The sequence below is a fragment of the Erythrolamprus reginae genome, chromosome 1 (assembly GCF_031021105.1).
Source record: "Erythrolamprus reginae isolate rEryReg1 chromosome 1, rEryReg1.hap1, whole genome shotgun sequence".
Lineage (NCBI taxonomy): Eukaryota > Metazoa > Chordata > Lepidosauria > Squamata > Dipsadidae > Erythrolamprus > Erythrolamprus reginae.
The window spans coordinates 306578956-306604320 of record NC_091950.1 but is presented as its reverse complement, the minus strand read 5'-3'; the positions used below and the strand labels follow the sequence as shown (position 1 = coordinate 306604320).

The 25365-nt window shown below is 37.7% G+C and overlaps 1 protein-coding gene and 1 long non-coding RNA gene across 2 annotated transcripts in view; both read left to right on the top strand.

Moving 5' to 3' along the window:
* Positions 1–382: 382 nt before the first annotated feature.
* LOC139161044 (uncharacterized) lies at positions 383–8934 on the top strand. The gene is made up of 3 exons (XR_011558059.1): positions 383–444; positions 943–1005; positions 8911–8934. It is a non-coding gene; the product is annotated as an uncharacterized lncRNA (long non-coding RNA).
* Positions 8935–9367: 433 nt separating this feature from the next.
* The window catches only part of LOC139175001 (triadin-like), a 94347-nt gene continuing 78349 nt past the window's right edge, over positions 9368–25365 (top strand). The window contains exons 1-5 of the mRNA XM_070765832.1: positions 9368–9401; positions 10958–11071; positions 18834–18899; positions 23776–23835; positions 24529–24708. Of these exons, the coding sequence (XP_070621933.1) occupies positions 9368–9401; positions 10958–11071; positions 18834–18899; positions 23776–23835; positions 24529–24708 (454 nt within the window). The remainder of the gene's footprint in view (positions 9402–10957; positions 11072–18833; positions 18900–23775; positions 23836–24528; positions 24709–25365) is intronic.

Here is a 25365-nt window from a genome sequence, read left to right as displayed (position 1 = left end):
CAAGAGTTATCACAAAGGATAGCTATAAAACCAAACTTGGAATCTGATTGAACTGGAACGGTAAAATCCATTCTGTTGCAATCTGATTAGATGCAGAGCACTTTACCCAAGGAATTTTTTCTTCACATCTTGGGTATATTTTCAGGTAAAGCCACTGAAAGGAACAGCAAAGTGTATCACTATCACTAGGAAAATGGCTCTGAGCAGTTCTATTACATTTCTCTGAAAGTCAATTCTGAACTGAATGTTGAGATTTTACCTTAAGTGATTTTTGTTTTGATGGAATACATTTTGAAAGCAGAAATCCTACCAAGAGCAAAGTATAAGGAGTATTAAACATAATATTCTAGTCATTATGCCTCTGCAATGTTTTCTTTGTTCCAGAAATCCAGATAGACAAGTCTGAAAAAAGAGAGAAAGTAGAAAAGAAGCCAACACCAAAAGGTAATATTACAGTATATCTATTTGAATATATGTATATTCTATGCATTGGCAGATCTGGTTTAGCACTCTCTTACACAAACATAGGCAAAGGGGTTATAGTCAATGTCCCTGAGTTCATTGTTGACACCATCAAGCATAAAATGCAAGCCTTGAAACCAATTCTACCAGAACATGCATTTTTGTTGCCTAAATTATCAAGTAAAATCAAATGCCTGTTCAGCATGGTCTCTTATCATTTTTATTGGAAAATAATCCACAACAGCATACATTGAAAAAAAAATCTATTAATTCTTACCCACCCACCCCTGAATTGTGGATAGTTAGAATAAGACAAATCAAGGATGATGTCTTATCCATGGTGGGTATATTATTGATCAGAACTTCCCAGATTTCAATTGTGCATTTTTCAACTTTGATATATTTGGACTTTCTTCATAGTGTTCAAATCATAACAGTTTCCTTTTCCTCTAATTAGCTGATTTTCTTCTTTGCTTGTAGAAATTCAGAGAGACAAGGAAAAAGAAAGGGAAGAGAAAATAGAAAAGAAACTACCGCTCAAAGGTAATTAGTTTCATTCATTTTATCATCCCAATGTTTTATTTACAAGAAGAACATACAAAACTGCCCCAAACCTTGGGAAACCAAGACAGTTACATGAAGGATAAAGTTATATAAAGCTGCATAAAGCAAACTTTTTGCACAATAGATTTTCCCATAAGTATATCGCACATCATAGATCTGCTCTGGAAGAGTAATGTGTTAGGTGGTTGTTTCATCAGCTCACTTATAAATACCCGTGATTAAAATAATAATCAGACAACTAAAAGCAGATAAAAGCTTTAAGGATACCTTGAAGGACATGCCTATATCTTCTTAGTCAGAGATGGTGAAGAACCTTATAACAAGGAGATAAATCTAAAATCTATGAAGAATAGTTGCAGGAATTAGGTATATGTAACTTAATGAAAAGAAGGGGAAGGAGTGACATGATAACAACATTCCAATATCTAAGGGGCTGATAAAAGAAGAGAGGGTCAACCCATTTTCCAAAGCACCTGAAGGCAGGACAAGAAACAATGGATGGAAACTAATAAAGGAGAGAAGCAGCCTAGAACTGGGGAGACATTTCCTGACAGTTAGAACAATTAATCAATGAAATGACTTGTGTCCATAAGTTATAGATGCTGCAACACTGGAGTTGTTTAAAGAAGAGATTGGATCTGATGTGTCTGATTGGTATAGGGCAGTGTTTCCCAACCTTGGCAACTTGAAGAGATCTGGACTTCAACTCCCAGAATTCCCCAGCCAGCATTTGCTGGCTGGGGTATTCTGGGAGTTGAAGTCCAAATATCTTCAAGTTGCTAAGGTTGGGAAACACTGGTATAGGGTATAGGGTTTCCTTCCTGAGCAGAGGGTTGGGCTAGAAGACCTCCAAAGTGCCTTCCAACTCTGTTATTAGTTTAGCAGTTTCTTCCCATAGACGGTAATCAGATAACAAAATACTGAAAAATTAAAGAGTGAAAAATCTCATAGATTGAAAAGTAAATATCTTGGCTAAGTCTTTATGAACATTTCAAATAAAAATTTCTTTGTTAACATTTGCTGGTTTTTTTTTTAGCTATATTAATAAAGTATTCTGAATATATTACCTTTGTCTATACAAAGACAGACCTTTTAGAATAGGCCTATTTAATATGAGTTTTTAAAGTCTTTATAAGATTTGTTCTTTCTTTATGTGTTTCATTTTTCTTTTTCTTATTATTTTTATCATATCACACTCTGAACATTGGAGCTATTTCAATGATCATGCTAGGGCCTTCCGAGCACTGGTTTAATAGCACAAAGAAAAATGGAAGAAATGAAAGCTGGCAGTATCATTTGAGTCTGCAAATGCTGAACTTTTTAGTCTTTTCACCTGGATTGCCATCGGCTGACCCATTTCTGCCAGGGCCACCTGCTGCTGTCTGCCATTTGCTAAACTGAGCCCAGATTAACTTTTGACATTTGATTGCAGCTGCTTCCAAAGCTGCAGTGGCTGCACTTAAGAGCTTCGAGATTCTATTTAATGTGTAGTGGGCAGCAGTGGGCAACATGCAAATAATTTCTTGCGTGTCCAATACATTCCAAGCTTGCAGTAAGACAGCAAATTGTTTGCCAAAGTCTCGCTCAGAATATGCAAATTAGTGCTTAATTATGGCTATTAATAATATGGCCCTTCCTGGATTATCTCAGTCTTGAAGAGAATAGTGTGGAGTAAACCAAATTAGGAAAAAAAGAAACAAACGCAATCATGGCAAAACAATATATATTGTTTATATTAGATATAATATATATATTATATTTAATCCTTATATATTAAATCCTCTATAGAATTTTCATGGAGATCATAGTGGGACAGGCCTTGGGTTAATAAGCATAGGCCTGTGAGATATGATATATTTATCTGCCCATTTTATTTTAGTTTGATCTGTTTTCATTAAACTAGAGATGATTATCTCTCCCAGAAGAAGGAGAAAGTGATTACTCACTTGCATAATTCTAATGTATATAAATGATTTTAATTTAAAACTGCTTGTAAAAATTAGAATGCCATAAAACACAAAGCCAAGCAATATAGGTATTCCTAGAATATTGTACACAGCCTCAGGCTCATGACAACTGCATTTAAAGGCTGAGCAGGAAATAAATGGATTAATAACATTTTGGTATATGTCTAGGGGAAGTCAGCCAATGGGGCTCCTGCTCTCAATTTAATGCTTCTACCCAAAATATTGCATATGACAGTAGCTTCAATAGCATTTGGAATTGTTGTCTGAAATTAATTCTCAGAGTACCTAAAAGTATGCCTGCTTATTTCCTAAGAATGAAAACCAGGATCTATTTATGTTTCTAGGACCTTTTCCAACTAGTCTTTAATTACTGGCTAAGACTTAAAGAGATGCCAAATTGCCTTCCTAAGGAACAACTAAGCTTCTGTAAAGGTGACACCTGGCATTAGCACGTGATGCTATTGATACTGAAAACGGGCTTCTCTAACATTTACTTTGTGCATCAACATAGTGCAAATGTCAACCTTGAAATTAAGACTTGGATCCAGGATATATTTATACAATATTTATGTTGCCCAGCTTAGAATAAGAAAACTGCACCATTGCTTATGATTCTCAGTAGATTCTGAGTCTTTGGTCACAGTCTTTTGTCCATGAAGGGAGGGTTACGGCACAGGTACAGAAGGGTAAAACTTATACCATGACGCTATGATATTAATAACATTCTGCCCACCCCCACACCCTTGCCCTTCTCTGTTTAAATTAGTGCCAAGTTAAAACGCCTCACGTTCAGAGCTGGATTGGCTCTGAGGGAAGTCGGTAATCTGAGGAAGGGAATGATAGTGGTGCCAAAGACAATTATAGAAGAGAAGCTGACGGGGGTTTGTGTGAGTTTTGGTTCTGGTCCTGAGGATCAGGAAACAGATCTCTGTCACTTACCTTCCTTCAAAATATCAGGAACAATTAAGCTGCAGAATTCATCAGTTAGAAGAGACCCACAAAAGATCAATTATTTTATGCTTTTTAATACAGATGCCAGAAGAGGATCTACATTTTGTTAAAAGCAGAAAAGGATTGTTAAAATTGTTACACCTTATATTGTGAAAAATAAGCAGTTTACAGTTGAAAACCTAAGTAGATTTCGACAGAAAACCAACCATATGCATATGCATAGATATATGCATATACATATACACAGTGAAGGGCTACCAAAACTTTTACTACCACACTGTGGGTGTGGCTTATGCTGGATGTTCTGCATTGTCTTTCAACATCTTTCAGTGCAAATTGGATGCTTTGGGGTGGAGCTCCATTTTCGCTACCCCACTGCATCCCCCCCCCCGGGTCTGGGCAGCAGCCCACCCCTGCATATAGATATAGATATGCATATATCACATTAAAATTAAGGGAGACTAGGATGGCACCATTTCAGCCTTGTTCTGGCCTCATCAGCTAGCCACACCCTTACTGGGATTTGATCTGGCAATTTCTGCCTTGTAAGGCAGAAAATTAACAGCTGAGCCACCAGACCTGATCCCTTCAGCTCTGTACCAGGGAGGGGCTATATGTTTTTTATGTCGGATCACCCTGGTATATACATATACATATAGATATAGATATACGTATACATATACATATATTCCAAACTTGCAAAGAACTGATGAAGAAATAAGGGAGACTAATAAAGATCTATTTTGAGCTTTTTGGCTCTTGTCAGCTAGACATACCTTTCTAGGATTCGAACCTGGGCTGTTTTACCTTCTAGGCAATGCTTTTACCCTCTAAGAATTGATGTTTTCTGTCAAAATCACCCTGGAAACAGATCTATAGTAGGCTTCCTTCTTTTTCATTATCAGCAAAAATATGTTATGTTATGTATGTATGTATGTATGTATGTATGTATGTATGTATGTATGTATGTATGTATATATCAGTGTTATACACTATACATGTTTGTATCGGCCAGAGGCTAAAAAGTGCTGTCTTGATGTCTCTATGAAGCAGTAAGTTAACTTGCTAAGTAAAGTGGAATGTAGATTTGTTTATGTAATAAATAAATATATTTTTCCACTGCTCAGCATTGGATGGCAATGTGGTAATTAGTTTGAAAGCTCTGCTCTTTGGATCTTGGCATCCTGATTATTGTACAATATGCTAATCTCAGTCTGTAGAACAGTGACCATTAGTTCCTCATAAGGACATGGAAAGAGACATAGCTTCAAGCCATGTTCTTATCTAGCACAGCAGGTGTTGGCAAAATAAGAAACCTCAAGTTCCAGTGATGATTACATATTTTGACAACTCTTCCTTGGTGGTACTAAATATTCACAGGCCATGAGAATATCAGGGTTTTAGATAAAGCATTTATTTGTTTAGAATACGTGTATGTGTGTGCGTGTGTGTTTGTCTGTATCTTTGTGTATATGTGCACACACATGCGTTTATAATGCTGTTATTAGATGACTGTTTAAGACTTAGATATGATTTAACTTTAGCATTTTGTATCGGTGGGGAAATTGTAAATAGCTGCTGTACGTAGAAATTCTACTGAGGTCAGTATATTTTATTTCAGGGAATAAGCTGTTATAGCAACAGCCACCTGGAGTCTTATAAATAATAGATTAAACAACAAATTGTGGGGAATGGGTTATTCATCAGATATTTATTTTTATTTATTATAAAATGTATATCATATCCTTCAAGTGCTTAAAAACCACCTACAGCAGCTAAGTGAATTTGGGCTAGTTGTTAAGCCATCAGAATAGGAGGACGAAACTGTACTGGATATGTTTGCTGCCTTTTGATATTCATAAAAATAATCAAGTTAGGATACAAATAAATAAAATAATACAAATAAAAAATTAATAACAGATAGCTTTGCATCTTTGCTAGGCTACCAGATATATAGTGTAAAAACTCTAATGATCATTAGATTTATTGGAGGGGACCTTGGGACTGTAGGTAGCCTTAGGTCTCTTGGGTTGTTGATCTGAAATAGAATAGTTCCAAAGAAAAAAGAGCAATAGGCATCATCATCATCAAGTCAAACCAGAGGTATGACAACGTATAGGTTAATTCACTAGTATACTATCATATATAGAATTTGCGTGATCATAACAGTGCATGGAGCCATCTCTTTAATAAGTAGATATAAAATTAAATCAATTTCTACTGTAAAAAACCCCCATCAACCAGGGGTGACATTCAAACTTTTCCCTGTTCTGTGGGCGTGGCTTGGTGGGTGGGTCATGTGATTCAGTGGGTGTAGCCAACTTGACATCACTCACAGCAAAGTGGTGTGGCGCCAGCGCACCAAGCCAAGCCCACAGAAGCAACAGAAACGTTTGGCCAAGTCTTCTAGCATTCAACCTGTCTTCTTCTCACCTCCTTCTCATGTTTTGTTCTGTGTGTGGGAGTCCAAGAAGGAGGAGAGAAGGAGGGAGTGGGAGGGGCAAGCCAGTCAATGGCCTGATGTACTGGTTCTCCGAACTGCGCATAATCGCCGCCATGGGTTCTACAGAACCTGTCCAAACTTTACCCCTGCCATCAATCTATTTTCTCCAATCTTGTACTCACTAGATGAATTGGATTTCAAATTCTCAACATTTCCACTGAGCATAAAAATTTTAGTAAAAAGGAAATAGGGAATGCATTGTTTCTACTTGTTTTTGCTTCATCAAATAAATTTAGCCTTAATTCCTTAATAAGAAATATTGTTTGAGGACACACAAGTGTTTTTTTCTTTGTCAAGCTAGAAGCCATTTATTTAATGAGCTGGACAATTTTCTCACTAGTTTCAGAACAAACTTAAGAATCTTAAGCACATAAACAGGAATGACACTGTGGGTGAGCCAGCAGCTGTTTGTGGGTGTTGATTCTATACATCCACAGAAAATAGTCCCCTAGCTAGCTTGATTTATAAATGCAATGCATCCTGAAGATGTGTGCTTGTTTAAAAAACACCCCATTGTTAACTCATGTCCTTGCAGCTGAACTAATTTCCAAAAATAAAATCTTTACTTGGCAGGCATTGTGGATTTTTTTTTTTTGGTTAAGAAACTTGCATTGGTAAATGGCAATGTGTTGAGCTAGAAAATCAGCATACTGATGTGATATAAAAGGTTAGATAATGCAACAGAGGGTAGTTATAGCAATAGCACTTAGACTTATATACCATTCCATAGTGCTTTACAGCACTTTCTGAAAAGTTTACAATGCCAGCATATTGCCCCCAGCAGTCCTCATTTTACTGACCTTGGAAGGATGGAAGGCTGATTCAACCTTCAGCCAGTCATGTTGGAATGCCTGTCTGTGGGCAGAGTTAGCCATCAATAGCGTATTCTAATCACCGCACCACCACAGCTCCTAAGATCTGGAAAATAAAGAACACCAATGTAGAAATTTCCATTTGTCACATCTGTAATAAGCACATGGATAGAGGCATGGTGCCTCTATTCTCTATGTATTTATAGTACATGCTGATGGGATACAATAAAACCTTCATAGGTAACGCCTATAAGAAAAGAGATGAAGGCATGAAGACCTTTATATCTTTCGTAAACTCCTTAAAACCCACCTCTGCCATCAGGCATGGGGGAACTGAGATAGCTTCCCCAGGCCTATATTGTTTATGTATGGTATGTTGTGTGCATGTTTTTTAAATTATGGGTTTTTAGTTTTTAAATACTAGATTTGTATTGTATATTGTTTTCTATTACTGCCGTGAGCCGCCCTGAGTCTATGGAGAGGGGCGGCATACAAATTTAATAAATAATAATAATAATAATAATAATAATAATAATAATAATAATACCACCTACTCAATATGGAACTATGGTTGACCTACATGTGATGTGATATAACCACTTTTACTCTGATAGAATTAAACTTTCCAAACTGGTATAGTACAGTGGATAGAATCTAGTCTAATATTTGTCTTGAATTTCATTGGTTAATTCAACTTTGTTATTTATTTATTTATTTATTTATTTATTTATTTATTTATTTATTTATTTATTTATTTATTTATTTATTTATTAGATTTGTATGCCGCCCCTCTCCGTAGACTCGGGGCACCTAACAACAATAATAAAACAGCATATGACAAATCTAATATTTAAAATAATTAAAAAACCCTTATTAAAACCCAAACATACACACAAACATACCATGCATAAATTGTATAGGCCTAGGGGGAAAGGAATATCTCAATCCCCCCATGCCTGAGGACAGAGGTGGGTTTTAAGGAGCTTACGAAAGGTGAGGAGGGTGGGGGCAATTCTGATCTCTGGGGGGGAGCTGCTTCCAGGGGTTGGGTTCGCCACAGAGAAGGCTCTTCCCCTGGGTCCTGCCAAACGACACTGTTTAGTCGACGGGACCCGGAGAAGGCCAACTCTGTGGGACCTAACTGGTCGCTGCGATTCGTGCGGCCAAAGGTGGTCCCGGAGATATTCTGGTCCGATGCCATGAAGGGCTTTATAGGTCATAACCAACACTTTGAATTGTGACCAGAAACTGATCGGCAACCAATGCAGACTGAGGAGTGTTGGTGTAACATGGGCATACTTAGGGAATCCCATGATTGCTCTCGCAGCTGCATTCTGCACGATCTGAAGTTTCCGAACACTTTTCAAAGGTAGCCCCATGTAGAGAGCGTTACAGTAGACGAGCCTCGAGGTGATGAGGGCATGAGTGACTGTGAGCAGTGACTCCCGGGCCAAATAGGGCCGCAACTGGTGCACCAGGCTAACCTGGGCAAACGCCCCCCCTCGCCACAGCTGAAAGATGTTATGTTATGCATGACTATTATATTTCAAAAGGGCAATTTTACATTTGTATTCAATAACATTATTTCATATTGCTCTTCTAAACTGTAGGTCACTTAGAAATGTCAATGTATTAATATTATTTTTTATAGACATTCACAAAGAGAAACCTGAGAAATACGAGAAGCCGAAAATAGTAGAGAAGACCAAAAAGCTTGAAAAAGTAGAAAAACCTCAAAAAAGAGAAGTTACTAAAGGTGAGAAATAACCACTGATTATAACCTTGATAATCAGGTTATTCCTGTGATTGTTTTTTGGCATAGTAGAATATATAATCCACTGCTGAAGTTTAAGTTTAAGGGAATGGGACAGTCAACTCGCTGCAGCCAACTTGCCACCACCCAATTACTACAGCCAACTTGCCAGGGCCAACTCGCTGCAGACCAACTCGCCACAGCCATGAGACAACTTGCTATGGGAAAATTTAACAATTAAGTTTAATTATTTACAAATTTTTAAAAAAGTATTTTAATTTTTGGCATTTGCACTTCTGTTCCTTCTTTTGCATGCTTTCTTTAATGATTCTATTCCACCATTTCTTTGATATTAATGGAACTCTTGTTCGACAGCAAGTTGTTCCATGGTAAGTTGGCTGTGGTAAGTTGGCTGTGGCAAGTTAGCTGCAACGAATTGTCATAGACCTAACCAAAACAGTACTAAAACAGTTTCTGCTCTTTTCAAAAATTTGAATTGTCAGTTTCCCCAACGGATGCTCAGATAAGATGAAATCTAACAGGATTTGTTAGCACTTTTTCTTTCTAACGAAATGGAAAACCACAACCATATCACCATTAGAAGAAGAAAACATAAACTTCCTCTTTCTCAATTAAAATATGATGAGGACCATAGAAAGTTTGAATCAACAGCAAAGGAACAATATCTGGTTTTAATTTCTAATCAAGTGAAGAACTGAATGAGGAAATGTGAAAACAATAACAAGGCTGGATTTAGAGGAAGGGTTATTAGCTTTCTAATGAATATATTCACATTCCTGAATATTTTCCAACAATTTGTGTTCTGTTAGTCAGAATTAGAAGCAAATTTCTGGTCTTCTTTGCCTTGGTTTTTGAAAAAATTAAATTTAACTTTTTACTATACTTGTGGTTCTGTGCTGCTACAAATCTACCCACAGATACCGATTTCTATAGAGAGTGGCATATTAATGTTCACTGTAATAAATGACAAAGCTCACTGGATCATTCTTTAATAAAAATTCCAACATTTTGGAATCAGAGCTTAATTGATTTATTTGCAAATATATTGATAATAGTGCCACCTTTTTGTACTGATTTATACTGTGACAGTAATGAGGAACATTTATAAACCAATAAATTGGATGAGCAATAAGAAGTAACTTTTGTGCATAGGATTTCTATATAAATCCTGTGCAGACAACAAAACATTACATTGGCATATCACATCAGGCATGTCAAAGTTGTTTTCATTGAGGGACACATCAGGGTGGTTTTGATCTTGGGAAGTCAGGGTGATATGCCAGGGTGGACATGGCCAGCTCAACATCACATGTGTTATGTCCCAGGGACAGCCAGGTAATTTGGGCCATCCCCTTTCCTAGGCGTGAAAATCCAGAGCCAGGATTGGCTGGCTCAGCCTGGCAGCGGGAGATATAAATAGCTGCCAGGCACGGCCATTCCTCGTTGTTGTTGTAGTTATCATTGCCATGAATTGCTGTTTACTTCTTTGTCAATAAAGCAAGTGTTGCCTGTTCCCATGCCTGCCAGTCTCTTCATTGATCAGATTCAACAACTCTTATGATAAAATCCCACTTTTGCTACTAGTTCATTTTGCTAGCACTCTGTGAGCGAAAACAGAGCTCATGAGAACTGCATGCAGCCCTCCTGGGCTCCGTTTTTGGCTGTGACAGCCTCCTGTAGCTCTGAAGCACCATAGGCCAGTACTTCACTGTTTCCATGGTGGTCTCGTGGGCCAGATCTAAGCACCCTATAGACAGGATGTGGCCTGTGAGTCTTCAATTTGACACTTGTAGTACATGACCATGAACAGAAGGGAAAGTGTAGCAGAGTAATAAGACCAATGCCAATAGTAATCCAGAAAATGTAAACTGCATCATTTTGATAAGATTTTTAATTGTATATTTAAATATATGTTTCATTATAGCGATACACAAAGAAAAACCTGAAAGACATGACAAAGTTGAAAAAAAGGAAAAACCTGAAAAGAAAGGCAAATATGAACCACCTGAAAAGATGGAAAAGAAAGAAAAAGCTATAGGTAATTATAATATTTTTGAATTCTGAAGGTGAACCAATGAAATTGCAATATAAAACACTCATAGGGAGAAAATATTATGTTCCCAAATCAATTTTTGCTAAGAGATGGCACATGAAGCTAACGTTGACTTTCATTTTTATTTCATTGTGTTTCTCAGGAATCAGTTAAAATCCATTACTTAAAAAAGGCCCAATTCCTTTTCCTAGACAAAGCTTCCTAGACAAAATATATTCTCTTATGACTTAAGATGAATTCTCTCATTCTTCTTCTGTTATTCTGCTTTATGTAGGCAATCATTGCTTTCATTTGTGGGAAAACAGTGGGTGTTTTATACCACTTTCAGTTTTTAAAACCCTAACGTTTTATCTGATTAGTCGCAAGCTATTGAAATTTGAGGTAGGGCAGTGAGTGATGGAAGAAAAGCCATTTTAATTAAAGAAGATAACAAACCATTGTGTTTTAGCACACTAAGCGGGTTTACAAAAGACTAATTTATTTGGCAATTGCCAAATTATTTATAGACAGTATCATGCCTGGTGTTAATTTCTTTTTTTTTTTAAGAGACTTGGATCACCAAAGTTCAACGTGTTGTCTATTGATAGGCCTTTTTGGGTACCTCACTTCCCTTGCACCATTACTTCTTGTTCAATAATACTAATATCATTCTCATGATTTTTGCAAAAGTATTTAGGGGGAAATGTTCCCACCGTATATAAAAATTGTGCAACAATATGTTTCTGTTTTTATTGAGATCTTATATCAAAGTTGTGGTGACCTATCCAGTTCAAGAGAAAACAAAATCAAAATGTACATCCATTGTGACTGCATTTAATGAGTAGATCTCCCAAGTATGCTGCATTTTTTCATTATCTCCTTTCCCTTTCCTCTACATAGCCCTGAAAATCAGGATCCGAAATTCCCAAAGTAGAATTAGGGGTGCTGAAGCCTGCAGGGAAAGAGTAAATCCCTTCCACTGGCAGATGTCATTTCTTAAGCAGATAAACACAAATTGCTTCCACCCATTATGATTACGCGATGAAATTGTCATGAAAATGATGGTGCTCTCTCAGGCAGAAAACCCACTTGTGTACTACTTTGAAAGTTGATGGATGATAATAAAAAGCTAATTATATTGTACTTGCCTGCAAAGAGAATGACTCGCTTAAGGCAAGAGGACATATGGTATTTGTAGGAGCACTTATGGTCATTTTTCACTGTAGTGTATTGAATTTAACATTTCCTTATGGCATAGTCATGGCCAATTGGGGCTAAGGGTCATATATGGCAGGAAATTGAACTATTGACTGACATAGCTATTATTTGTGTGCATCATTTCAGTTGATAAACCAAGTATTAAGAGGATTTTCAATGGAATTAGCACTGCAGGAAAGGGTTTTATGTATAGGCAGCTGCATATTTATAACAGCTCATGTTTCTCTTGTGGTTATCTCTTAAAATGGTAAAGTCTTTATTTAAAAGCTGGCCATTTTGAAATCTTCCAAGTGCATTAGAATATTAAAAAGTTCTAGTGGCAATTATAAAAGGACAAAGAATCTGAACAAATGTGGTATCTAACCCTATACCATTTCAGGCAACAATTTGTTTGAAATGGTGTAGGGCCGTGATGGTGAACCTATGGCATGCATGCTACAGGTGGCACGTATCCAAGGGCAAGCAAGACATTGTCATGTTGCGTGCTTTCCATCCTTCCCTTCAGAGGTAGGTAAAATGAGGACCTGGATTGTGGGGGCAATATGCTGGTTCTGTTAAAAAATGCTATTGCTAACATGTTGTTAGCCACCCTGAGTCTAAGGAGAAGGGCGGAATAAAAAAAATCAATCAAACAAACAAACAAATAAACGTTTAAGCTCCAACGCACATGTGCACACTGGCCAGCTGATTTTCAGACCTGGGAACGTCTGTTTCACTCTCTGGATGCTTCAGGGAAGCTTCATGGTGCATTTCCCAAACTTCTGGTTTGCTGGTTGTGCTGTTTCTTTGTACCCCACAGCTTCAGGAAGCTTCTCTGAACCTTCTGGAGTACAAAAAAACAGTACAATGGCAAACCGGAAGTGCATTTTCCCGAACTTCTGGTTTGCCCGGGTTGGGCATTTTTTTCACCTACCAGGCTTCAGAAAAGGCCTGTACGCAAGCACGGAAGGGAGTGCAGGGGGAAGTGCACCTGTGTGGGGGAGAGGGAAGGGGTGTAGGCTCATGAATGCATGCTAGCACACCCACCCATATCCCTTTGGGAAGGCGAACCAAAAAAGGTTCACCATAACTGCTATAGAGTTTCCTGCTTGAGCGGGTGGTTGGACTAGAAGGCCTCCAAAATCCCTTCCAACTCTGTTATTCTGTTTAATCTCACAATTTAACAAGCTGTGAGTGAAGATGAAACAGTTAAGCTGAATTCATATTCTTATCCCAGAACAGATATTTCAGATGTGGGTTGTTTTAAACCAGTGTTTCCCAACCTTGGCAACTTGAAGATATTTGGACTTCAACTCCCAGAATTCCCCATTCGCTGGCTGGGGAATTCTGGGAGTTGAAGTCCAAATATCTTCAAGTTGCCAAGGTTGGGAAACACTGGTTTAAACAACAACAACAAGAACAGCAACAACAAGAACATGCACCTCTTTCAGTACTCTTTAAAAACTAAAAGTAAATTAAGAATTCAATTTTGGTGGCAGAAATACGGGAATTTACAGAAGCCACACAAAAGGTCCAAAGTTTATACTTGCTGCTTAGGCTGGCTCTGGTGATTATTTATTAGTTAGCTTTGTAACCATATGCTTGGCTCTTCTCTATTACTACCAGTAGTTCCTCTAGTTCCTCTTCAAATTGAGAAAAGATACTTTGGAAAATAGATATTTTTTTAGTGAGCAAGTGAACACTTTCAATCATTAGTTCCCACTGTTTCAAAAACAAACCGAACAATAGAAATCTGAGGCTGCTAGATTAAGAAATTTAATGGTGTCGTTCAAATACTCCTCCTATATTCAAATTAAGTGTTTATTTTGTGGAGAGGAAGTGTGTGTGTGTGAGAATATAATTTTGTACGTACACGCAAAGAGCAAAGGCTTTAAAATAATGCTAATCATGTTGTTGGGTTTTGTAGAAATGAAGTTCAAACATTTCCCTTTATGGAGACCATTTGTATAGTACTCACTTTTTATGCCAAAAGGAAAAATAAGGAAAAGTCCCTGATTGCACATATATAGTGTTTATTTTTATTTATTTTTTATGTTGCCCATGTCCCCTTTAAAGCAACTCTTATGTTCAGATTCCAACACATTGTTGTTTTGCTCTTATCTCTTAAATCCTCTATGGTACGGCTGCTTACCTAACAGTTCACCTCCCAGTAATTACAAATGAAGGCAGCAGCAACAGTATTTTTTCTTGTAGTTGGGAGAAGTGGGATGCTATGATATGGATGTGTATTGGGCAGTGACTCATTCCTTATATAATAAGTAATTTGTTATTGAGTTTATATCTTCTCTTTCTAGCTTAAAATGGCTTGAGGTGACTCAGAGATGAAATGTGAAATGGCTTGGAGGTCAGGTGACTTCAGGTGGGTGTGGCCATGTGGTCATGAGATTGGGTGAGTGCAGCCAACTTAACAGTCCATTTTGCCAGGGAGCAGGAACTTGGACTAGATGATCTTTGAGGTCCCTTCAAGACTTTGCTGTGCTGTTTCAAAGCATCCTCTAGTGCCAGACAGGTTTGTGGTCTTTCTTTCTTTCTTTCTTTCTTTCTTTCTTTCTTTCTTTTTCCTTCCTTCTTTCCTTCCTTCTTTTTTCTTTATTTTTCCTTCCTTCCTTCCTTCTTTTTCTTTTTCCTTCCTTCCTTCCTTCTTACTTTCTTTCTTTCTTCTTTCTATTTCCTTCCTTCTTTCTTTCTTTCCCTCCCTCCTTCCTTCCTTCCTTCACACTTCCTCCCCCAAAATAAAATATTAGTCATAATAAATCGCTAAAAGAAAAACAAGTAAAAATCAAGCTGCTGACAAACAACCTTCCTGAAGGTCCTTCCACATTTCTGCCTAAAAGACCTAATGAGATAATGATTGTATAGAAACTGGAAGCCTGATATTTGGCTCCATTCACACAAGCAGGCAAACAGATCCCTAGAAAATCCATTCAAGATGGGATATTTTGAAATTTTCCCATGGCAAGATTTGGCACTAACAAAACACAGTAGCAAAGTAACAAAGCAGCTCCACACTCAAGACAAAATATATCAACAGGACGAAAGTCATTTAGCTACAATGGGAATCACCCAAACCCTTTTAGAAACACAAAGCCCATATTACACAAACTCCAAGACTTCAAAAACAGAACCATATAAGAATCCTTCCTTTTATCCACTGCTGAATGTCACTTCACTTCTGCAATTAAAAACCTCCTTCCGAGCAGGTTCCAAAGGCTTTTCAATTTAAAGCAGGAGTCTCCAAAATTTGCAAGATTAAGATTTGTGGACTTCAACTCCCGGAATTCCTTAGCCAGCCATGTAGCTAAGTTTGGAGATTCCTGATTTAAAGCAACAGCATTTGTTTCTCTTTTTTGCCAAGTGATCACCCGGCTGGAAAGTGAATCCTGATTTTTTTTTCCTTCTAACACCTCTCTCTTTCTTTCTCTCTTCTCTACCCTTCCCTTTCCTTCTCCCTCCCCCCCCCTCTTTTTTCATTCAGGGGAACTGGCAGGGGGTAAAGGCTTTACAAAGTTTTTTTTTTTAAATAAAAAAGGAAGCGATAATGTTGGGGTGGGTGGGCGGAGCCTCATGTTGCCATCCCGGTTCTCCAAACCAGCTGCTGCAACCCCTACCTACTTGCTCAAACTGGGCTGAACCAGGAACATTTCACCCCTGAGTTGACTTCCATAATTATATTGCCAATAACCATCTTATTAATTAGGTTGGGTTGAAAGAAGATGATCCAAAGTGATGCTGGAATTCATTGATCTTCAAGCAGTACTTTAAGCCAGGGGTCTCCAACCTTGGCAACTTTAAGACTTGTGGACTTCAATCCCCTGTCTGGGAGTTGAAGTCCACAAGTCTTAAAATTGCCAAGGTTGGAGACCCCTTCTTTAAGCGATATATTATACAGGCTCTCTGCATATCTAGAGACATATGGTGTATCTGTATCTATACCCAATCCACTATTCCCATTTAGAGTATGCAACATCAAGCTGCAGAAAAAGGGAATAAGAAACAGTTAGCAAAATAAATGAATAGATGATAGATAGGCAGGCAGTCATCTGATAGAAAAGAAATGATAATAGATATGAAAAGCAGATACATAAACTCTACATTTTACTGGCTTTAGTTTAAGCAACCTTTGGAGTTAATGGGCAAAATCTGGATATGCTGTGCTAGAATATCAGCAACAATTGAGGAAATGTGGAGATAGGGCACTGGGAAGATTAGCAGGCTGTTGTGGTTCACTTGGGCTTGCTAAAAGGAAGAGGATAGAGATGGAACAACACACTTGTCTTTGATTGCCGTTTTCCACACCTATTTAAGCTGAAGACAGTTTGGTGCAGTGCTTATTAAGGGAAAAAGTTCTAGTCTTGCCTAAGGCACAAAGCCTGCTGAGTGAACTTAAGTTAATCATTCTCTCTTAGCCAGTGAAGGGCTACCAAAACTTTTACTACCACACTGTGGGTGTGGCTTAGGCAGGATGCCCTAAATTTTCTTTCAACATCTTTCAGTGCAAATTGGGCGCTCTGGCTGGAGTGCCATTTTCGCTAACCCACTGTGTTCCTCCCATCCAGGCAGCAGCCCACTCCTGCTCTTAGCCTAGGAAGCTGACAGAGGCAAACCACTTCAAAAACATTGGCAAAAAAGCTGCATTAGCTTCTCCAGGCAGTTGCCAGGATACAACACTTGACTTGAAGACACATACACTCACAAAACCAAATTTAAAAAACAAACAAACAAATATTTTGCCTTTATAGCCTACTTTGAATGGGATTCATACATTTCATCTATAGGGCATGTCCATTCACCCAAATGTGCGTGTGTGTGTGTGTGTGTGTGTGTGTGTGTGTGTGTGTGTGTGTGAAGGTTTTGGCATATTTGACCTTCTTCCCGTGTAAGTTTCAGAGATTCCTGGCAACGTTTCGATGAGGTCCCACTCATCATCTTCAGTCTGCTGTTTTTGGCTTTGTGTCCAAACGTTCCCAAGAATCTCTGAAACCCGAATATGCCAAGACATTAATACCTGTACCTGTAATATATTGTTGTGAGCTGCTCTGAGTCTTCGGAGAGGGGCAGCATATAAATCTAATAAATAATAATAATAATAATAATAATAATAATAATATGTGTGTGTGTATGTATGGAGAGAGAGAGAGATACTACACATACACACACTTTTTGTTACTTAATTATTTTCCAAGATCTGTTACTGAAATATAATAATTTTCTCTTATTGTTGATTTTTCAATATTCTATTCTTGTTCTATAAAGCAGCGTTTCCCAACCGGTGTGCCGCGGCACACTAGTGTGCCGCGAGACACCACCAGGTGTGCCGCGGCTCCTGCCCGATGCCGCGGTTTCTGGCGCTCTCCTGCTGGGCCCCAAAGAAGGAAGGCAGGAAGAAGGAGAGCTTCATTCTTCGCGCCTTTTTCCCGCCTTCCTTCTTTGGGGCCCAGCAGGAGAGCGCCAGAAACCGTGGCATCGAGCAGGAAGCGGGAGGTCGGAGGCACCAGCACGGCAGCGCCCCGCCCAGCTGGAGTTTCCCTGTCGTCGTCGGCACACCTGGCCGTGTCGTCGTCGGCAAGTGTCCTTTGGGGCCCGGCGGGAGGGCACTGACGGTGGGAGCGGGGGGGCGCTGCAGCGGCGCAGGCAGTCGCGGGGAGATGGCAGGGGCGGGGGGGGCGGCTGCAGCGGCCCCGGGCACCGTTCCCTGTAGGCTTTTCCAGGGGCGCGCAGGGAGCCGCGGCCACCCGCCCGCCTGCCGGATTTCCCTCCGCGCGGCTGGGGAGGTGGATTCGCCGCCCCCGCCAGCCCGATCTCCCTCCAGTGGCTGGTGACGCAGATCTACCGCCCTCGCCAGCCTGATCTCCCTCCGTGGGGGGGTGGGGGGTGACGAACCGACGACCGGGGGCTGTCCGTCCGTGTTGTGTGGTGCAGGGCAGGCACAGGCAGCCCCAGGGGAGGGAGAGAAAGGAAAGAGAGAGAAAGGGAGGGAGAGAAAATTGAATGAAGGAGGGAGAGAAAGAAAGAGTAAGAAGTAGAAAGGATAGAGAAAAAGGAAGAGAAAGGGAGGGGGAGAAAGGTAAGAGGGAGGAAGGGGGGAGAGAAAGAAGATATGAAGGAGGGAGAAAAAGAAAGAGAGATAGGAAGGAAAGAGGGAGAGAAAGGAATGAGAGAGAAAGGGAGGGAGAGAAAGGGAATGAAAGAGGGAGAAGGGGTAAGAGATAGAAAGGATAGACAGAAAGGGAGAGAAAGGAAAGAGAGAAAGGGAGGGAGAGGAAGGAAAGAGAGATGAGAGAGGAAGGAGGAGACAGAAAGAGAGGAAGGAAGGAAGAGAGAAAGAAAGAGGGATGGAGAAAGGAAGGAAAAGAGAGAGAAAGAGGGAGGGAGAGAGAAATAGAGCGAAAGGGAGGAAGAGAGATTTTTTTGTCCAAAGTTTTTTTAGCGCCCCCCCCCTCCATGTTCCCCAGGATTTTGAAAATATGAAAAATGTGCCGCGGCTCCAAAAACGTTGGGAAACACTGCTATAAAGGGACCACATTTATATTATATTCTTTTTCTTTTAAAGTTTCAGTATCTTCCAAGGAGAAGACTGCAAAGCAAGAGAAAAAGAAAGCAGTTCCTTCTCCAAAAGGTAATTTTACTAATTTTACTTTAATAAAAAATTATTCAACAAGCAGCACATTTTTCATTGGGGGGGGGGACTGAATGTAGAATGCATCCATGTAACTCTGTTGTCAAATGAGTTTCCACATATAACTGCTATTGAAATAGCACATGTGAGTCCAGCAATCTTCTATATGGTGTCTATCAAGGTGTAGATCCCCTCTTGAGCTTTTTATTTTCGATTGTCTTCTCCAAGAACCTCAATGGATGAACTCTGATGAAATACTGTATGAATGGTTTACCTTTAGGCTTCCTTTCAAAGAGCAGGTATTCTTTCTTTACCCATATTTGGTGTTTTTTTTTAAATCACCAGAATGCCTGTGAAACTTTAGCATGTGACAAAACTATTGTGCAGAAATTTTCCTAGACAGATGCCTCTTTGCAGTCAGGCAAGACATTGAGCTGCCCAGAGTCCTCGGAAAGGGGCGGCATACAAATCTAGTAAATTATTATTATTATTATTATTATTATTATTATTATTATTATCATTATCATTATCATTATCATTATCATTATTATCATTATTATCATTATTATCATTATTATCATTATTATCATTATTATCATTGTTATTATTATATAATAATATTATTGTTATATAATATTATAATATAATATTATTATTATTAATTTGCCTATTTCTATTTGTATCCCACCTTTATTATTTTTATAAATAACTCATGATGCTGAACATAGCCAAAACACTTTCCTATTGTTCCCACAATAACAATCCTGTGAGGTGAGTTGGGCTGAGAGAGAGTGACTGGGCCAAGATTACCCAGCTGTTTTTGATGACTAAGGTGGGACTAGAACTTACATTCACCCCTTTGTAGCCTAGCGTCTTAACCACTAGACCAGGGATGTCAAACTCGCATTATCACGGTGGTGTCATGTGACCTATTGCAACTTTCTTCCCCTTCACTAAATTGGATGTGTGGGAGCGGATCACGAATTTGACAGCCCTGCATTAGACCAACCAATTGGTATTTTCAGAAGTGGTAATGGTGGTGGTGATTTTCTACAAAATTAGTGGCAGAGAAAAATTTATAATAAATCTTTTACCTGGGTATCATTTTTTGATTAAGTAAGACTTGGGCTATTTCCGAGATTGTTTGTATTGCTTTGTATGTGTCTTTCATCACATCTAAAAATAGTAGCTCACTTTGTGCTCTATTATTTACCACATCAATTTTTTTACTCCTCTATTACTAAGTTCTTTCACTGACAGTTTATTCTACAGCGGGTGAGGGGGGTGGGGATTGGAGATTCCAGGATAAACTGTTAATTAAATTGCCACACACTTTGTAGAGTAACAGTTCTGAGAGAGTATGTTTGCAATTCCTTTTATTGGCATTGTGTTTTTTAATTAAACTTTGGGAAAAAGTACTGAGGAATCTACAGTATATGTTTCTCGTTGGTTTCATTTTCTTCACTATTCATCTGTGTGCAAGGGTAGGATAAAACTTACCTTAAAGTTTTTATATTTAGGTGCTTACTATAAAAGTGTTAACTCTACCTCATATTCCAGGCAAATTGGATTTTTAAAATAAATTTTTATTTAATTTTATAATACAGAAATTCCATTTTCAATTTAAACAATGTGTCAGAGTACATATACATGCATGCATCTATATATACCAATTGTATTTCTATATTTCTCATTCAAATCTAATTATATTCATTTAATAATATTTTTAATATTTGTGACATAGACCCTTATAATATTAATTATATTGCTGTCAAATCAACCAAATAATTTATTCTTGTTTACTTTTTAATATTTATCATATTTCCCCCAGTTTTGCAGCAAAAACCATATTTCCCTTCTTTCTTCTTTCTTTTCCTCCTGTTCTCTCCATACTTTCCTCCTTTCGTCCTTTTATCCCTTCCCTTTCTTTCCCTCTCTTCTTTCCCCTCTCTGCCTCCCTCTTCCTTCATCTTCTCTCTTTTTTTCCTCGACCTTTCTCTTCTCCCCTCCCCTACTTTTCTCCAATCCACTCCATTCCTCCATCTTCCAACTTTTTTTCCATTGTTGCATTCAATTATTTATCACCTATAATTTATTTCTCAATATGCAACTGAGAAACATATTTAATATTATAAATTATATTGGTGATAGTAATCATCCTCATTTTTTTCAGTTTTATTTAATTTTATATTACTTCTTTTTTCTTCTTCCCCCCCTTTTATCATATCTATATTATGAGCAAGATGTTGCCTGGATCTCTTCTTTTACTTTCAACCATAATATTTCTTTCCCTTACTTTTTGTCTTTACTCATTTTATTTTTATACAATATAACTACACCCCCTTACATTCTCATCTCCTACTATGTTAGCCACTAATAGATATATCTTCCAGGGTCCTCCTCTATTTCATTTTTCCAGTTCTGAATCATCACCATTGGATGATTGGATATTTTTCACATGTCTACTCAAAAGTAATTTTCACTGAATTCAGTAGGGCTTATTCCAAAGAAAATGGATGCAAGATTGCAATAATCCTATTGAACTTAATGGAAATGGTTTCTTGGTAGATAACATAAAATGGCATTTTATGGTATATTTATGATCTTTTCCCTGATTTTTGTAATTTGGAGAGTGCCACTTACCTTAAAACAAAATAAAACTCCAACTTCAACATTGACAGCAATAATTTGATTGAAACCCCATTTTAACAGAGTAAAATGTGGGGAAGGATATTCAGGAATGCCGATAAGGCATTGTGGGGTTATTCTTTATAAATAATGACTTGCACAGAAATAATACAAATGGCACACATTCTGTCATTTGCATAAAGGTGATATCATGCAAATTATATAAATTGTATATTTTCTGCAGCTTACAAAGCATCTTGCATCAAGTCTGGTAAAATTAGGTTTGCTACATTAGGAACTGGAGCCTCAGGCTCCACCAGCAAATAAACCAATAGAGGTCTAACTTTCCCAATATAAGCAGAATAATTCCTAAGGTCTGATTGAGGAAGAAAAATAAATTTATGTGATTTCAGCAGGAAACTGCTCTTGAAATCTTATGGTTTCCACACCCGATTGGTTGTATATTGGAAAATGCTTGAAAAATAAAGTTCCAATGTTATGAATTAGACTCAGAAGCTCTAAGCGGTTGTTTCTGACCTTGCCATTGCTTCACCAGGGCTGAATAGGCTTGATTTTTTTAAAGTGATTCATTGGAACATTAGGGTAGAAGCATGTGGCACAGAAGTTAAAATGCAGCATTGCATACCAGCAGTTCGATTCCCACCAACTCAAGGTCACTCAGCCTTCCGTCCATCCAAGGTTGCTAAAATGAAGACCCAAAATATTGGGGGGAGGGGAGGGAGGTGGAGACAGGCAATATGCTGACTCTGTAAACTACTTAGAGAGGGCTATAAAACATTATGAAGCAGTACATAACTCCAAGTGTTATTGTGGCACCCATTTTATTTGTAAGCCCTCCAGAATGGCTTCATAGAGTGATATGGGTGGCATATAAATTTAATGCATAAATAAATTGTGTGCAAGTTGGGGTCTCTGAATTGCCTTCAAAGGCAGCTCAAGGCAAATGATGTTAAAATAAGGGCTCCCGTATTCTCTGCCAAAGGTTATAACTTGAAAATTACTCCACTTATTACTGTGATCTGCCTCTCCATATTCAGGTAGCAAATTTCTCACCTTTGCTATTACAATTCTCCAAGGGCCAAGAATTACTTTATTAACCGTACCTCTACATTCTGTCAATTTAGCTTAATCGTGATTAGACTGTAAGAGACACTCCTGCATCTTTATTTAATGATGTAAACTCATTAATGCAATGTTTTCTTCCCCCCAATGTATATGAAAGATTAGAAAGCAAATACTTTATAATAAAAGTAGTAGGGAGAATGTCCTGAAAAATCCAGTCTCAGGTGATGTGGGAAATCCCATTTTGTTTCTGAGATGGAGAAGTTAGCCTTTAGACTTATCTATTCTCTCTTGTTTAAAACAAGCTTTTGCTTTCTCACAGTGGGAATAACAGTTCTGTAATTTTATTGCTCTCTTGCTCTGTTCTGCTTTGGTATAAAATAAAATACAATACAGGTTATATTTATTTTGCAAATGCATGTTCTTTAGTCAACAGGGAAAAGAATTGGGCTGATGTAGATGATCTCAGTTCTTCTCTTTTTGTCTCTCCGTATTGATGGGGAATAGTTTACAGGAGTTTGTATGTTTTACCTAGTTACATCATTCTACAGGTCTGGGAATTCAGATCATTCTTATAGATAACTTTTCTTTTAAAAACGGAGCACTTGAAAATGATTTGTGTATACAAAGATTGATATTATGTAAATAGTGTGATTGTCTATTGTATCAAATTACTGTATTACTCCATAGTTTTTAATTTGCACCAAACATATCAGGAGAACTGATCTGTACTAAAACATCATAAAACAAATACATACATTTATGTCTGCCATTGAAAACCCGTTAAAATAAATGTGTCTGGAACTATCTACATTGTTAGGTGGCAGATGATTGATGGGATTACATAAGTGTTCTGCATCTCATTCTGCATTTTAAAGAATACTGGAACTAAAGAATAAAATTACCTGTGTAAAAAAACATTTTCAAAGAAACTAAGGATCGTGTATCTTAGTATACTTTTACATATTATATTAAGTGATGAATAATGTTAATATATTTAGTGAAGACTACATAAAATTTTGATATTTATCTTTGAATTAAATCCACAGTATCATTCCATAGTATGGGATTCTCAGTCCCCATGAATTACTTTTTCTTAAATGAACAAATTAATATTTGTGTTTTATAGATTGATTGTTAAAACAAAATCATTTTCTCATTTTAGTAACAGAAAAAATGAAAACTGAACAGCAAGAAAGGATGGGGGAAAAAGTTGTCACAAAAGGTATTTCTTTAGTCGTTAATAATATTCAGGAATGAACTTCTTCTGTAATCATATAGCAAGAATATTAATGCAGAGTCCAAATCACTCCAGGAAGCTATTAGTAAAATAATGATGAAGCCAGCAAGATTTAAACATCAGTTTGAATCACATAAAATATGGAATTCAGCTCTCCAAATTCTCAGCCAAAATTGTGAATTCTGTGACTTGAAATTTACATATGTGGATATGGACAAGTTGGAAAGTCATTGTCTAAACATTACTTTATTCTTCTATTGTGCAGAATTCAAATCTTAAGAATAATTGTTGTTAAATATTAAGACATTTAAGAATTGTTTGGATGTGTTACTATTTTGCTATTGTCATGCTATTGTTTTGTTTAACTCAAAAAACTAGATAAACAATATTTAATTAAATACAAGTGTGTCCTAGTGCCAGTAAAAAAAACCTAGGCATTGTTCTCTTGAAATTACTTTATAAAAATCTATAGATATTTGAGCTAAGAATTAAATCCTGTTCAAACTGTGTACTTAAAACAGTTGTTCTGCAGTTTATGTTTTCCACTGATGGTTAATAACGGCACTGTGGTCATTTAAAGCTTCATAAGCTGTACTGAAGATATTTTTTAATGCCACATGGCAAGGATTTGTGGGGAAAAAGTGACTTTTGAACCTAAAACATTTATGTTGCATGCAGATAAAAAGAGCATCCAAGTTGAAGAAAAGATTAAAAAAGATGTGAAAGAAAAAAAACCCGAGGCCAAGGCACCTGAAAGACTAAAGACCAAGGAAATCAAAGCACCAGAAGTTACATCACCAAAACCCAAGGAAAAAAAGGAGACTGCCTTGGCAGTCAGAGAAAAAGTCGATCATCAAGGTAAACAATATGAGGAGCAGGTCACCAAGAAATGCTGAAGTGCAGAAAGGAATTCAGATTCCCCTTTTTAGAAAGAATTTATCCATAATTATGAGAAGGAGGAGGGGGAGTGTCTTCCTCTTTGATCACTAATGTCTACTTTTTAAAAACTAATAATTCTTTTAGGAACAAATTTCACTTCAAAAGTATTTCCAGAATAAGAACATAGATGTGAAACCTCTTTACTTTGTCCAACAGAAGGAATAGCAACCTTTAGCAACCCATCTAGAGAACACAATCTGAAGTTAGTTGGGGGAAAGGTCAAAAGCAACGTGAGAAAATATTATTTCACTGAAAGAGTAGTAGATCCTTGGAACAAACTTCCAGCAAACGTGGTTGATAAATCCACAGTAACTGAATTTAAACATGCCTGGGAAAAACATATATCCATTGTAAGATAAAATACAGGAAATAGTATAAGTATAATAGTATATATATTCACATTCTTAAATCTAAGCAGGGAATTTGTCAGGAAATGGAATGAGAAAGGGATAAAGGGCCCTATTTGGACAGGGAGTCTCTACTCACAGTCACTCACGCCCTTATTACCTTGAGGTTCGACTACTACAATGCTCTCTACATGGGGCTACCTTTGAAGAGCATTCAGAAACTACAAAT